General features: G+C 41.2%; 1 protein-coding gene across 1 annotated transcript; it reads right to left on the reverse strand.

Moving 5' to 3' along the window:
• Window positions 1-309: 309 nt before the first annotated feature.
• On the reverse strand, window positions 310-15,553 carry proc (protein C, inactivator of coagulation factors Va and VIIIa). Its single transcript, NM_001015759.1, has 9 exons — window positions 15,481-15,553; window positions 14,349-14,435; window positions 13,564-13,724; window positions 12,308-12,332; window positions 11,587-11,697; window positions 8,392-8,532; window positions 2,337-2,434; window positions 1,746-1,860; window positions 310-1,242 (listed from the first exon to the last, which is right to left on the reverse strand). Exons 1-9 carry the CDS (start codon window positions 15,485-15,487, stop codon window positions 617-619), a joined length of 1,371 nt encoding a protein of 456 aa, NP_001015759.1. The 5' UTR covers window positions 15,488-15,553; the 3' UTR covers window positions 310-616.
• Window positions 15,554-16,471: the final 918 nt, after the last annotated feature.

The raw sequence follows: 16,471 nt of genomic DNA on the forward strand, positions 1-16,471 counted from the left end.
AGAGCTAAGCTCTTCAGTACCATTAGGTCTTGGACCTATAAGCCAATACTCAATTTCACTGAACTAGGACTATTGAAAAGCAAGTAATAACTCATTGGTATCTCAGTGATGTAAACATGAAAAATGCATCTTAAAACCTCTGCTTTCTCCCTGTTTTCTTCAACCAATTTACTTTTATCTGATACCAAGGGTCCGACACCCTCCTGCTTTATTTTTCAACGACCCAGTCACACCCACTATCATCATTTCTCAAAAGATTATTGGCTTGTTGGGATTAGTGTGGCAGAAATAAAAAGACAGTTTACCATATTTGCAAGCTGCTCTTTACATTTTATTTATATTTAGAAACTGCCATATATTTTTTTAAAATCAGATCTCATGCATGGATTCAGATAAAACTCTCTGGTAACCATACGTTCATAAAAATGGTGGAATACGTGCCAGGTTTTGCCAAGCCTTTTATTTAAAGCACAGCAAAACTTAGACATGGAGATATTTTTCTTCCCAATAAGAAAAGCATTTTTGTTTTCTAGATTCATTATTACCATTGTAATGTTCTTTTACTGGGCATGAAAAAATACATTTCAACTTGGGTAGCCATCTAGTTTCCCCTAAGCTATGGTCGGATTTTCCGGGATTTGTTGACATTTTGCTTTTCTGTCTGGGATGCCGCAGAGAGGCGTTGGGCTTCTTCATACTCTACCATCTTTTGTGCAATCCAGTCCAGATAACGGCTGACTTTGGTATAAACACCAAAATTATTAAGTCTCCCACAGCCTTCCCCCCAGCTTACCAGCCCCACCAGAAACCAGGTTTCTCCAAACTTAGTGACCATAGGTCCACCACTATCACCATAGCAGGCATCTTGTATATGTCCCAGCTGTCCCGCACACAGCATATTGTCAGACACTCCATCTTTCAGAGTCTCAGCACACTGATTCCGTGGGGCAATGGGGATCTGTATGTAGCTAAGCACACTGGAATAGTTTAAGGCCGTTTCATCTTCTCTCCCCCAACCAGTAACCGCGACTACAGTGTCATCCATCGTTAGGTTACTTTCAGCAAGATCTACACTGGGCAGACATATGGGCAGGATATACTTGTTATAGACAACTGGCTGTACAAGGCGCAGTAGGGCGATATCATTGTCGTTTGTGTTACTTTCATACTCAGGATGGGGAATGATCTTGATCACAGCAAACTGCTGCTCTGTATCCTCCAGCTTGCGAATGTCATATTCACCTACAGCGGGTGCAGCAAAAGAGATGCAGGAATGAGCAGAAAGGAAAAATAAAGCCTTGTTTATAGAAAAAGAATGCTCAAATACATGTACAAAATGGAGAAAGAACTGCACATAAATCTATTTCCCATACAAATTCATCACCAAAGGGGAACTCTGGCTTCCAAGCCAAAATTTTTAAAAAGCCCCACACAATGCAGAAAGCTCTAATATACTTATCACTGTAATCTCTTTCTTTAAAAAGTGTGAATAAATACCATTTTCATATGCTGAAATCCAACTGTAAAACAGTTCTTCTCTTTCTGCATCATTTGAAATCCTGGCGGGGAGGAGGTACTAAAACATTAAAAATTACGAAAATGCTGCATATTTTTTAATTGATGTACAATATATTGCAAAGTTGCTTGAAATTATGTTTACTTTTCAAAAAGCTCAAGTTGTGTTTGGGTGGAGTTCCCCTTTAGCATGAAAGTCTGTGAGCCTTGACACCCAAAGAGATGCCTACCAAGCCGGACAGTGTACTTTCCAGCATGTGTAACGCAGTGAGCTGCAGTCAGAACCCAGAAAGGATGAATCAGGACCCCTCCACATTTTAGCTTCTTCTCATAACGTAACATGGCCTACAGGGCAAACACAAGCAGGAATCCTGGGTCATAACAGAAAATAGAAACAGACAAGAACACTGAACAGAACATTTAAGAACTAAAGCAGCCAACTCCTTCCATATAGTGTGGCAGATATTTACTATAGTAACAAGCTTGGGGGCCCAGATTTAATAATAAATTAAATAACAAATAATAATGGTGTCACCCTGGGAGGTCAGTAGTGCACTTGTGTGGTCTGGGCCCATAGAAATTCTTTGGAAATCAGTTGTCCTCAACTGAACAGCCCTAAACTAGAGAAACTGGTAGAGACAGAGCTATAGCTACTGGGGCAGAACCCATGTAACAGAAAGTGAAAGGTGACATTTTAAGTAAACTAAATGGTTTTCATAAATATTACGAGCCCGCACCCTGAGATATTGCTGTATTTATATAAATAATTGTGGTTAAGCACCCTAAGCCCCACCCCTACTAATGAAGCAATATATCCTTACCTGCCAAGGACTATCCCCTTTGCGTCCTTGCTTTGCTCCAGTGAGACGAGCGGAATATCCATAGTCTACAATTTTTAATTTCCCACAGGGGAATTCCACTGCAAGAAGGAGGGCACTTCTGTTAGCCGAACATTCAAAACCCACTGGAGCAAGGTTTGTTTCTGATATCATTGATTAATGATCAGGTACTCTAATGCCCAAGGCACATGGGCTTAAGTCTGCGTTGCCAATTGTTACCACCTACCAGAGTCTGCCAGTCAGTGTGGCTAATCTACGTAGCAGAGTAAGAACTACAATGTAGCCTTGAACCCAAATCTAGAAGGGCTTTTATTTTGAATCTTATGCTGGTGATGGTGGAACCATCATAATGGTGTCACTAAATCAAGATTGGTGTGCCCTTACAGCAGTGTTTTTCAACCTTTTTTGGGCAAAGGCACACTTGTTTCATGAAAAAAATCACGAGGCACACCACCGTTAGAAAATGTTAAAAAATTGAACTCTGTGCCCAGCAGCAGTGCCCCCCTAGTACACTGGTGCCCAGCAGCAGTGCCCCCCTAGTACATTGGTGCCAAGAGCAGTGCCCCCCTAGTACATTGGTGCCAAGAGCAGTGCCCCCTAGTACATTGGTGCCAAGAGCAGTGCCCCCCTAGTACATTGGTGCCCAGCAGCAGTGCCCCCCTAGTACATTGGTGCCAAGAGCCAGCCCCCCTAGTACATTGGTGCCCAGCAGCAGTGCCCCCCTAGTACATTGGTGCCAAGAGCCAGCCCCCCTAGTACATTGGTGCCCAGCAGCAGTGCCCCCATAAGTCAGTGTGCCCCGTGGCCCCCCCTAATACATTGGTGCCCAGCAGCATTTTACTTCTGCTCTTCGGCGGCTTCAGCAGCATCTTCCCCTCACGCACGCCGCCTCTGCACTTCTGCCTACACGCGACCGCACACAGGCCCTTTTATAACGTTGCGCCCCATGCGTACTGACGTCACCCGTACACACGGGGCGCAACCAATGACAGGGCCCGGATTTTATTAAAGGGGGCCCGAGCTACTAAGAAAAACTGTAGCATCGCCGGGCCTCCTTTGAAAGTAAAAATTGCGGCCCTGCCTACGGCACACCAGGCAACATCTTGCGGCACACTAGTGTGCCGCGGAACAGTGGTTGAAAAACGCTGCCTTACAGTACTGAGGTAGCTAATGTAACTGTAAGTAAGTTGCATGAGACACACTACAGCACATACATTTCACAGCTGTATATTTACATTATATTATGATTTTCCACTACACCACCACCTCATCATCTCCCACTCTACCACTGCACCAGGGCCAGCCTTATTCCAACTGGATCTATTGGGCCCAATAGGGCCCCGCACCAGGGGGAATAAGCACATAAAGCTTTCTAGCCTGCCCCAAAAAACGATTGCCCAATAATGTTATGTTCTGGTGTTCTGGAACATTAAACACAAAGTAGACACTGCATTTAAACCGCTATCAAAGGTCTTTCACTGTGTATAGTGTTCTTGGTATGTCAGTGTCCAGTGCTTGGGGGCAAAGTAGTGCCATAAAATGTGGGGCCGATGGAACAAAACAAAGAGGTGAAAAGGCAGGGTTACAACATCAGCCACAGAGCAAGAGGCAGGGACTATTTTCCCACCCAGCCCTGGAACCATGTGTCAGCTGGCAACACCTTGTGTAGGGGGCCCTGCCAAAATGGTCCCAATTAGGCCCCACAGTCTATAAGACTGGCCCTGCACTGCACCTACACACTATATAATCCCCCACTCTACCACTGCACCTACATACCATATAATCTCCCACTCTACCACTGCACCTACACACTATATAATCCCCCACTCTACCACTGCACCTACATACCATATAATCTCCCACTCTACCACTGCACCTACACACTATATAATCCCCCACTCTACCACTGCACCTACACACCATATAATCCCCCACTCTACCACTGCACCTACATACCATATAATCTCCCACTCTACCACTGCACCTACACACCATATAATCTCCCACTCTACCACTGCACCTACACACCATATAATCCCCCACTCTACCACTGCACCTACACACCATATAATCTCCCACTCTACCACTGCACCTACCTACCATATAATCTCCCACTCTACCATTGCACCTACATACCATATAATCTCCCATTCTACCACTGCACCTACACACTATATAATCCCCCACTCTACCACTGCACCTACACACCATATAATCCCCCACTCTACCACTGCACCTACATACCATATAATCTCCCACTCTACCACTGCACCTACACACTATATAATCCCCCACTCTACCACTGCACCTACACACCATATAATCCCCCACTCTACCACTGCACCTACATACCATATAATCTCCCACTCTACCACTGCACCTACACACTATATAATCTCCCACTCTACCACTGCACCTACACACCATATAATCTCCCACTCTACCACTGCACCTACACACCATATAATCTCCCACTCTACCATTGCACCTACATACCATATAATCTCCCATTCTACCACTGCACCTACACACTATATAATCTCCCACTCTACCATTGCACCTACATACCATATAATCTCCCATTCTACCACTGCACCTACACACTATATAATCTCCCACTCTACCATTGCACCTACATACCATATAATCTCCCACTCTACCACTGCACCTACATACCATATAATCTCCCACTCTACCACTGCACCTACATACCATATAATCTCCCACTCTACCACTGCACCTACACACTATATAATCCCCCACTCTACCACTGCACCTACACACCATATAATCCCCCACTCTACCACTGCACCTACATACCATATAATCTCCCACTCTACCACTGCACCTACACACCATATAATCTCCCACTCTACCACTGCACCTACACACCATATAATCCCCCACTCTACCACTGCACCTACACACCATATAATCTCCCACTCTACCACTGCACCTACCTACCATATAATCTCCCACTCTACCATTGCACCTACATACCATATAATCTCCCATTCTACCACTGCACCTACATACTCCATTATCTCCCATTCTACCACTGCACCTACACACCATATAATCCCCCACTCTACCACTGCACCTACATACCATATAATCTCCCACTCTACCACTGCACCTACACACCATATAATCTCCCACTCTACCACTGCACCTACACACCATATAATCCCCCACTCTACCACTGCACCTACACACCATATAATCTCCCACTCTACCACTGCACCTACCTACCATATAATCTCCCACTCTACCATTGCACCTACATACCATATAATCTCCCATTCTACCACTGCACCTACACACTATATAATCCCCCACTCTACCACTGCACCTACACACCATATAATCCCCCACTCTACCACTGCACCTACATACCATATAATCTCCCACTCTACAACTGCACCTACACACTATATAATCCCCCACTCTACCACTGCACCTACACACCATATAATCCCCCACTCTACCACTGCACCTACATACCATATAATCTCCCACTCTACCACTGCACCTACACACTATATAATCTCCCACTCTACCACTGCACCTACACACCATATAATCTCCCACTCTACCACTGCACCTACACACCATATAATCTCCCACTCTACCATTGCACCTACATACCATATAATCTCCCATTCTACCACTGCACCTACACACTATATAATCTCCCACTCTACCATTGCACCTACATACCATATAATCTCCCATTCTACCACTGCACCTACACACTATATAATCTCCCACTCTACCATTGCACCTACATACCATATAATCTCCCACTCTACCACTGCACCTACCTACCATATAATCTCCCACTCTACCATTGCACCTACATACCATATAATCTCCCACTCTACCACTGCACCTACCTACCATATAATCTCCCACTCTACCACTGCACCTACACACTATATAATCTCCCACTCTACCATTGCACCTACATACCATATAATCTCCCACTCTACCACTGCACCTACACACCATATAATCTCCCACTCTACCACTGCACCTACCTACCATATAATCTCCCACTCTACCATTGCACCTACATACCATATAATCTCCCATTCTACCACTGCACCTACACACCATATAATCTCCCACTCTACCACTGCACCTACCTACCATATAATCTCCCACTCTACCATTGCACCTACATACCATATAATCTCCCACTCTACCATTGCACCTACACACCATATAATCTCCCACTCTACCACTGCACCTACCTACCATATAATCTCCCACTCTACCATTGCACCTACATACCATATAATCTCCCATTCTACCATTGCACCTACACACTATATAATCTCCTACACTACCATTGCACCTACACACCATATAATCTCCCACTCTACCATTGCACCTACACACCATATAATCTCCCACTCTACCATTGCACGTACATACTCCATTATCTCCCATTCTGCCACTGCACCTACACACTATATAATCTCCTACTCTACCATTGCATTTACATACTCCATTATCTCCCACTCTACCACTGCACCTACACACTATATAATCTCCTACTCTACCATTGCATTTACATACTCCATTATCTCCCATTCTGCCACTGCACCTACATACCATATAATCTCCCATTCTACCACTGCACCTACATACTCCATTATCTCCCATTCTACCACTGCACCTACACACCATATAATCTCCCACTCTACCATTACACCTACACACCATATCATTGTTTATGAATCATGCAGCTAAATCATTGGGGCTGATTCACAAAAGGTCGTCAACACTTAACACATAGTTTTATGCGTTTAAAAAGTGTTCTTTAATTAAGTAACTACTCATCAAAGTCATTTTGCATGTGTTACTAGTCATATCACATGCGCAAAAATCTCAGGTATCGCAAAGCTATGTCCATCACATTGCAATAATTATCTAATAGAAATAATACTAACGCATAATTCACAGACATATTTGAAGCGTTAAAAGCATAAAATGTTGCGATAATTACTGTGAAACTTAACACCTCCTAGTAGTGGGCATTACTAAAAAAACATTGCGGTTTGTGAGCGTTTGTGGTAACAAGATGGAGTTTGCAGTCGGATTTTTGTTGGATTCTGAAGAAGAGAATCAAGTATGTGATTACCCTAGAGTGATGCATCCTGGAGTTTTCCGGGAACCTGTCATTTTCAGAACGGTAGTTTTAAGATTAACGGTTACATGCGTTATAGTGTGCGCTAATATCACATGCTATGAAATAACGCATAAATATATTGCATGCTTTAAAATATTGTCATTGCAACATAAATAACAACAATAACATCACTTCTTAATTCAGACAAGTGTCCTTTTTGTGAATCGATCATTAATTCTCAAAATATAAGAAGTGATAATATTTATAACACTATAACACTCGTTTTTTTCAACATTTTGTGAATCTGCCCCATTGTCTTCTTCCAGTACAGCTTTATATCTACTCACCATACTCCATATCATCTTTTGTAACAGTATTGCATTTACACTTCTCATACTGACCATGTACCATATGATCATTACAAATATTACCTTCTATTATAACCTCCAGTTTAAGTACTGCATATTCACTCCATATTGAATCATATTGTTATTATACTGTACATAGCATATCATTACCTGCCATTATATTGCTGCACCTATGCTCTACACACATTATATATTTCCTTTATTATTATACTGCCTGTGGATACAATTATACTGATGCATTCAAAAAAATCATCAAAAATGAAAAAATTCAAAAACTCAAAAGAAAAAACAAATGAAGATCAAATGCAAATTATATCAAAATATCATTGTCTACACTATATGAAAGGCCTAAATGTGAACAACAACTTTTAAATTCTAAATGTGAAAGTCACTATAAATACCCTGTAGAGTTTTCCAAGGGTCAGAGAATGCTGCAGGCAGCAATACCCACGCCGCTCTGCAAACGCTAAACCTATTTCCAGCCGTGCAGCCAAATGACTTCCAGTGGCATCAGCAATCTGGTACAGCATACCTGCTGGTTGGCACGTCTTGTAGTCATCATTTAACCGGTAGCCTTGGGCACAGCTACACACACGGCTTGTGCTATTCTCTGTATTAGTGCAGAAGTGCATACATCCTCCATTATTCAATGAGCAGTTGGAATACTCAACCTCTAATAAATAAAAAATAAACACAAGATGTCATAACAGAAAATACAGATATGGGATCCCTTATCCGGAAACCCATTATCCAGAAAGTCCCAAATTATGGAAAGGACATCTCCCATAGACTCCATTATAAGCAAATCATTTTCATTTGATAAAATAATTAACTTTTTCTCTGTAATAATAAAACAGTACCTTGTACTTGATCCTAAGATAGTAATTTATTAATATAATTAATCCTTATTGGGGGCAAAACAATCCTATTGGGTTTATTCAATATTTTAATGATATTTAGCAGACTTAAGTTATGGAGATCCAAATTACGGAAAGATTCCTTATTCAGAAAACCCCAGGTCCCGAGCATTCTGGATAACAGGTCCCATACCTATATTGATTTTCCTCCATCATAAAAATCATCCCAATAAATAATGGACGAGTTAAGGGGATACTGTCATTACATTTACATAGGTATTAAAGGGATTTATAATTTTGGACATTTATTCTATCCTAGGACTTGGTCCTTAGTATGACACTTTCCAAAATAACCCTAAAGCCCATCAGAAGTTTTATATCTTTTTATATCACCTTTTTAGGGCTATTTTGGAAAATAAATTGCATTACCAGGACAGCAACTCCTGAAGATAATTTGAGCATAAAGGACATTTTAAAATAGTATCAGAATATATTTATTTATTGTATGTTATTTTCTATCAAATTAGACATTCAGAAAATCATTTATATTTTTCTTTTTTGTTAAAGCTAAAGCAGACCACCCCTGGCATTGTAAAAACCTAATGTAAAAGTCTTTCAGATAAAGGGCAGGTGATTTTGCTCTTGGAGCCCCTAGTGACTTTTCACCTTTGATACCCTATCCAAGGCAAGGCAGTGCTCTCTTCATAGGGAAACAGTGTATCAACCCCCTGTCTTTCTTTGCATTTTTCAGACATAACTATATTTTTATTGACAAAGTGTCAATGTAATTAGAAGATTTTAGTATATTTTAAAATAGTAATCAATGAAGAAAGTTCTATATTTAAAGACTGGGGAGTGTAAGAGGGGTAAATAGTACATTATTGCTTATGGTTGTGAGCTCTATGAAAGTTCAGTCACTAGGTGCTAGTTAGGTATAGGGAATCTGCATGAAACTGAAAGTTCAAAGAAAATGTCATCCAAGGGAAGGACATATAGAGATAAATAAATAGATAAATTTGCTCCTGGCCTCTGTGGTTAATATTTGGGGATAATTTATAAAAGCCAGAGGCTTTCTCTACATTAGTTATGTGCCGCCTTCTGTCCCAGTAAGACCACTGACTGAGTTGGCTACCTCAGGCAGCATGCAGCTCAGAAACACCCCAAACTACATATGATTATGTAGTAGACAGTGTGCATGTACATAGGCAGTTGCCAGACAAACATATATGATTGGTGATTTTGAGGTTTGGTGGTGAATGAAAGGACATATAGGAAACAAGAATGTTACTACAGAGGAGCCCCAGGCATTGACTGATATGCAGAATCAATGTACATTATGAAAAATGTTTTATTCTGCTATCCAGAAAACTCCAAATTATGGGAAGGCCATCTCCCAAAGATAGGGTTGCCACCTTTCTAAAATGTTCTTACCAGCTGGTGGTGCACTGACGGACAGAGGGCGGGTTATGGAGTGGATTCAGGAAGAAAAAAAGGTTTATAAAAAGATTGGGGTAGATCAGGGCAGACCAGGGGCTCAGATTAAGGGTATTACAAATTTACTGGCAACTATATTGGGGGACATAGGGACCACCATCAGACCTTTTATCTGCTTTAACTTTTTACTGAAGCAACCCCCTAAAATGGCAGAACACTCAATAAATAGAATTGTGCAATTTTTAATTTTTTTCCTATATTGTAATTATAGCTTTTCCGCTCCTATGGCTGTCAGTCCAGGGTGGTGCACCTGGACCCCACTTCTACTTTTTATATTCTAGTTGACCTGCTCTGGATAGTACTATCACTGAATTATTGGGATGGCTGCGGAGGGGGGCAAGGAAAGAGATCCTTGACTTGGGCTCACTAGCATCATACATCAGTCTTGCTCATATAGCCCATACAGTGGGCTGAGATGCAGCAGAAACTGGAGCACAGTGAGCTGGAGTCATTGAAGAGTAACATAGAAGAGCGTTTGATAACCTTATCTCGAAAGCTCAAGGAAAGACCCTGAGCCTGATGAGGCTGCTGGCATTCGCAGACAACTGATTCCCATCAATAAATGTATCTCCTGCAGCCACCCTGCGGAACTGAAGGTGCTTAAATCACAACAAACATCAATTCCACACTTTCCTGCTTTCAGAAAGGTTCAACCTCTGCCACCTCTTACCCCCAAGGGTGCCCAGACACAAAGGGAGGCACGTCACAAGTTTGGCTTAAGCCATCCATATTAATGCTTAATGTGACAATAAAATGTTATTTTATACTGTTTTTCTTGTGTAAAGTTGTGTAAATTACATTTGCTTTTCTTTGAGAAATGGCACAGGCTCATTTTAATTTTCAAAACTGTACTGGTGAATTTTTTAATATACGACTAAACTGCTGATAAATCCAAAATGGTAGCTGTTGTCTTGCACGGCAGTGTTTAGCAGTATGGCATTAAAGGGCAGTTACTGTATACACTAAAAAAACTGACTTTATAATAAACATAAGATGGCATTTTACCCCATTAAAGGACATATAAACAACAGTGATGAGAAAGTGGAAAAAGATAACAAAATAATTATTTTTATCTGTTTGGGAAACTTATGCTAACAAACTCTATCTCCCAAAAGCACAGAGGAAGCCCCCCCCCCAAGAGGTATTGTCATGGTGGGAAGTGGGCGGGGTTTCAGGCAGACCAGGGCATGATTGTTTGTGGCTGGGGGATGTGGCCTAAATTGTTCTATTTTTTTATTTGTATTTAAATCTATTATGCAAACGTCAATACTAATTACCTCTTACCTGCATTATTAAGTATGATATTAGGTTACCTCATAACTCCACTAGAATAGAAAGAGTCATAATTACCAGGATGCATTGCTTCAAATACACACCAATTTTACACAGGCGACCTTCCCAGCCCTCATTACAGATGCAGTCGAATCTTCCAATTCCATCCTTGCACACAGCATTGACACATGGATTGGACTGACACTGATCCCCGTCTGAAAGTGCAAGCCATCACTCAAGAGATATCCTTATATACAGTATTATTCTACCCTCTACTTGTCTGAAGGGTTTAAAGCAACAGTTGGCTTTACTACATACACATTGAGATATTGCACCAATAGATTCCTAGATATTCAATTATCTATGCCTCTTATACAAGTCTAGGCTAATTCTCCAGTAACCACATAAGGAATTACAACTCCCATCATCCCCCAACAGCTACTTGGACCTTCTGGAAATGCTTGTTTAATAAGGCCTGGAGTCACAAGTGTAGACGTGCACCCTGCCATATAAGATGACATTTAACTAGCACTAGGCAGGTTTTACTTAGACCAAATGGTTGAACTTGATGGACGCACAGGGCTGCCATCTTGGGGTACAGGGGGTACTGCAGTCAGAGGCCCTGTTGCACAGAGGGCCCCAGAGATGGAAAAGTGCAGTATGCTGATTGTGAAAGTTGGTGAGGGGTTGGGTGGAACATGGGCAGATTCTTGCTAGAATTTGGGAAGTGACCAGGGAAGATCAGGGTTGTGGTTGCCTGAGCGAAGGACATTTTTTTTTCCCATTAGGACCCAGTATTATATTTAAGCATCAGTTCCTACTTACCAAAATATTTTGCCCAAAAGTTAAGCTAGAAATAAAAAAGAGAATCATATAAGTTACAAACAGATAAGCTGTGGCACTGCAATAGACCATCTCTGGATATTGAACTATTTCATTAAATCCAATGCTGGATAAAGGCTTGGGGCTCTATAAAGAGCCCATTCTCTATATGGTTTTGAAAAAAGCCATTGTGTGTATATTCTGTACATTTTATCTGTACATTTAAGATGCATAAAAAAAAGAATGATTAACCTGTAAAGTAATGTTTCAAATCAAATAAAAAACTGACTAAAGGTGGGCGCACACTGCAAGATCCGCTCGTTTGGCAAGGTCGCCATTATGGCCACCTTGAGATGTGCGATATCCGACTGATCCGATCATTTGGTAAACAGGAATGCATGCCTTTGGGGACAGAGACCGCATCAATTAGCCAATACGATACAATCCTGGCCCAGATGGGATATTTAAACCTGCCTGATTTTGGCCAGATATAAGTTGGGCAGGCCAGTTGGAGAGCCCCATACATAAGCAGATAAGCTGCCAACTAGGTCTGAAGGAGCAAAACCAGCAGTTTAAATCTGCCTATATTGACACACAGGGCATCTTGCCTGCTGCATTCTTTTCTATCTAAAGTGCCCCAAATCATTCTTTACTGCCCCTATGACAATCACAATAAATGCATGGATAAGTGATTGTCACATGATAATAAACATTTTCAGGAAAGTAGCGGCAATCACCTGTGTCTTGTCTGTCCTTTCAAATGATATTGAAAATGGTTGATGGCATATTGGGCAGTCACAGGCAGATTGCTATCACATTCTGACAATAAGGCCCAAAACCGCTCAGTCTACCATGTGTTTACATTTATTCCAGCAGTTTGGCCATTGCACTCTTGTCTGAGACAGGTGTAGTTCATAAGTTTCTACTCTTTAAATCCATTTTTCTGTATTTCATAATAATGTGGGCACTGAGGCCACTGTTTTGTTGCAAAATATGGGAATGAAAGTAGAGATCAAGGAATATGGCGGCTGCCTTACATAACAGAATCATAAATAAACTGACCTTGTCTAGCAGAATAACCCCAATCCAAAGATAGAATTTCTTACGCTTTTTTGAAACTAATAATGATCATATGACTCAGTATTCGTTGTCTTTGGTCAGTTATAGGGCCCTATATATAACTTTCCTCAACCCTGTAATCTTTATCCTTGAAATGAAACAAAACACAGATAACACAGTGGATCTATGGGATTCCTTACTGTGTCCTCCCGAGTCTCAAAAATTTCAAAGGCCTCCTCGAAATCACACTTCTCTTCTATGCACTCCCGTTCCAGGGAGCCCGGCTTCAGCTCCTCCATAAAGTTATAAGCACGCTTCCGAACTTTCAGCACATGATTGGCCTCCTGTCTGCTGGAGAACACTGAAAATGGACAATATATCTGATAAACCCAGGGAGGGGCCCCCAGCAGGCAAGTTAGCAATCTGTTCTGCAGGGGAAGTTAATTTAAAGCAGGGGTACATTTTATTTCCTTTGTTTGAAGCAGAAAGAGGACACAAATGAAAAATAAGGGACTAAAAGCACACAAATAAAATGTTACAAAAAAAAACCATCCTGGCGTTCACATTACATTCTGATTTCTAGGGTCAGTGACCCTTTTATTTAATCAACACATTGCAACATTTCAGTGAGTTTTAATGTTACATCCCTCACACTTAGCTGCCAGTGGGTTCTGGGTAACATGCACTGACTAACAAATGAGTGGGTGGCAAAATAGATACACTCATTTATAAGAAAAGAAACTCCAATATGTAGGAAATTCACCGATACACGCAAGGCTCTGGCAGGCCTACCAAATATCTTGCTAAGCAATCAGCAGGAAATTCTTTGCTGGACAAACACTTTCCCAGCATCATTTGGTACAAGACCAGGGCTTCCCTATGCTGATCTATCAGGTCTTATCTTCCCTTTTATGAATTTATTGTAAATGACAAGTCCCCTTGTACAAGTCATTTATCAGTCACCTCACCACCCACTGGCACTTACCTGGGCTGCTTTTAGCTTTTGGAGACTCCCAAATGACCAGAATGAAGTAAAAAATAAGAGGCCACCATATTCGGCAGGGGGGTAGACCTGTGGGTAGGGACAAAGTGTGGATACATTCACTGGCTAGTGATGAGCACAACAAAGGCCACAGGGCATTAAAAAAAGGACCTGGCATCAAAATAATGAAATATAGTCCTGCATAATGGTAAAGCTTTGGTCTCCTAAATGTTGATAAATGAAGGGACTGGCCCTTGGGTATGGCTATGACACGGGAAATAATTAGTTATGTGTTAGTACTTTGTTACAAAGCAATCATCAATATTTCATAGATTTAGACCAATTGCTGAGTGGACTTTTGGCAGTCTGTGCATCCCCTGCTGAGCAATTCAGCCAAACTCTGCCGTAACCAAATTATAGCTAATGTGCCAAATTTCAAACTGGCCCAACTTGTGTATAAAGCTACTGACCAGTCTAGAACTGTATGGTAAGCACTTCTTTGTACCAATCTGACTGATGGGATCATTGCAGTAATTACCAGTCACTGGGCCCCCACATCACATTTATTTTAGGGGTTCAGAGGTCGACCGGTTTTACCACTATATAATGAAACTGGTCATTAAATATGGGCCCTACTGCAGATGCAGATGATCTACTTCCTATATAGTTATGCCACTGGATAAGAAACAGATGATTGATTCAGTTTGGCTGTTCATGTGGGTAGACAGGTTGTACCAATACCCAGATGACCGACTGGTTGCTCAGCCAGCAGGGCCAGTGAGTTTAATGTCCACAATGTGTTGGTAGAACCACACTGCAACTTATCTTAAAGGTCTGATGTCAAAGCTGTAACATCATAACAAGATCAGTCACAGAAGATTATATTCTGATAGTTTTAACTTCTGAGTTTTAACTTCATAAGTAATGTATTACTATATTAAATAAAATGACATTTGATCTGCACTCGGGAAACAAGTAAAACAGGGAGCATAAACATATATGGGCTCCATATTAATCAGCTAATCCATATTTAATCAAAGGCAATTACAGTGTTATAAACACATATAATATAAAAATTACTGACATAAGAGCTCTGTGTTTTCTAGAAGGCTAGAAATTCCTATAAAATACTTACAGTTCATGACTGCATGTATCCGGATAGTGCCTTGTTAGTACTGGGAGCTAAAAGCTCTGTCACTTTGTTTGGAGTCTACAGATTCAGCCATAAGCAGTGGGTCAGAATTCTGGTTAATCCATAACCTCAAATATTGACTTAGTGTGTTCTGTCCATCTGTGTGCAAACAAAAGGCCGCCTACAAAATACTGCAAGAGCAGGCCAGGCTGCACCCCCTGCATGATACTACACAATCATAACGAAACATATTGTTGCTTTCTAAATGAACGAATAATAAACCATGGGTTCCATGACCTTAAAAAACCATGGAACTCAGTGGTGACTATTGGTATTTTATGCAGGAGCTACATTATTTCTTATGATGCACAACATCTTTAATGGGTTATTTTGTTACTGTTGTTGTGTGTGTATAAAGATATGTTCTACTTTTCCCACTGATTTGACAGATATTATTTTGGATTGGTTTATGTTGACTGATTTCGGTATCTACATTAAAAGATAAAGACAAGACATCCTCTGCACTTACCAATCAATATGCTAAAGACCTTTTGCGCATTAAGATACCAAAATATACAACCCCCATTGCTCCATCACACCCACCCCCCCTTTCCTTTAAACAAAAGAGGGATAGTTTGTCCATATATTGTAATATATCCAAGCTGGCCAACTACATCAAAGTCATCCTTGGTCTGGCCAGCCCTACACTCACTTTCATCTGATTCATTAAGAATTCTGTTTATTTATTATACCTGTACATTATTATGCATTTTTCACAGAAACAAGTTTCTAAGGCTAATGTCAGACCGCCATCTGCCTCCTACCTGTGCCTGCACCGGAATGAATGGAATACGCTTGGGTGCAGGCACATGTAGCCGATATCCACATAGAAAAACACAAGAGAATGCAAAGTCTTGTATTTTATGCGTATTTCGGCTACATGTGCCTGCACCCAAGCGTATTCCATTCATTCCGGTGCAGGCACAGGTAGGAG

The sequence above is a fragment of the Xenopus tropicalis genome, chromosome 5 (assembly GCF_000004195.4).
Source record: "Xenopus tropicalis strain Nigerian chromosome 5, UCB_Xtro_10.0, whole genome shotgun sequence".
NCBI lineage: Eukaryota > Metazoa > Chordata > Amphibia > Anura > Pipidae > Xenopus > Xenopus tropicalis.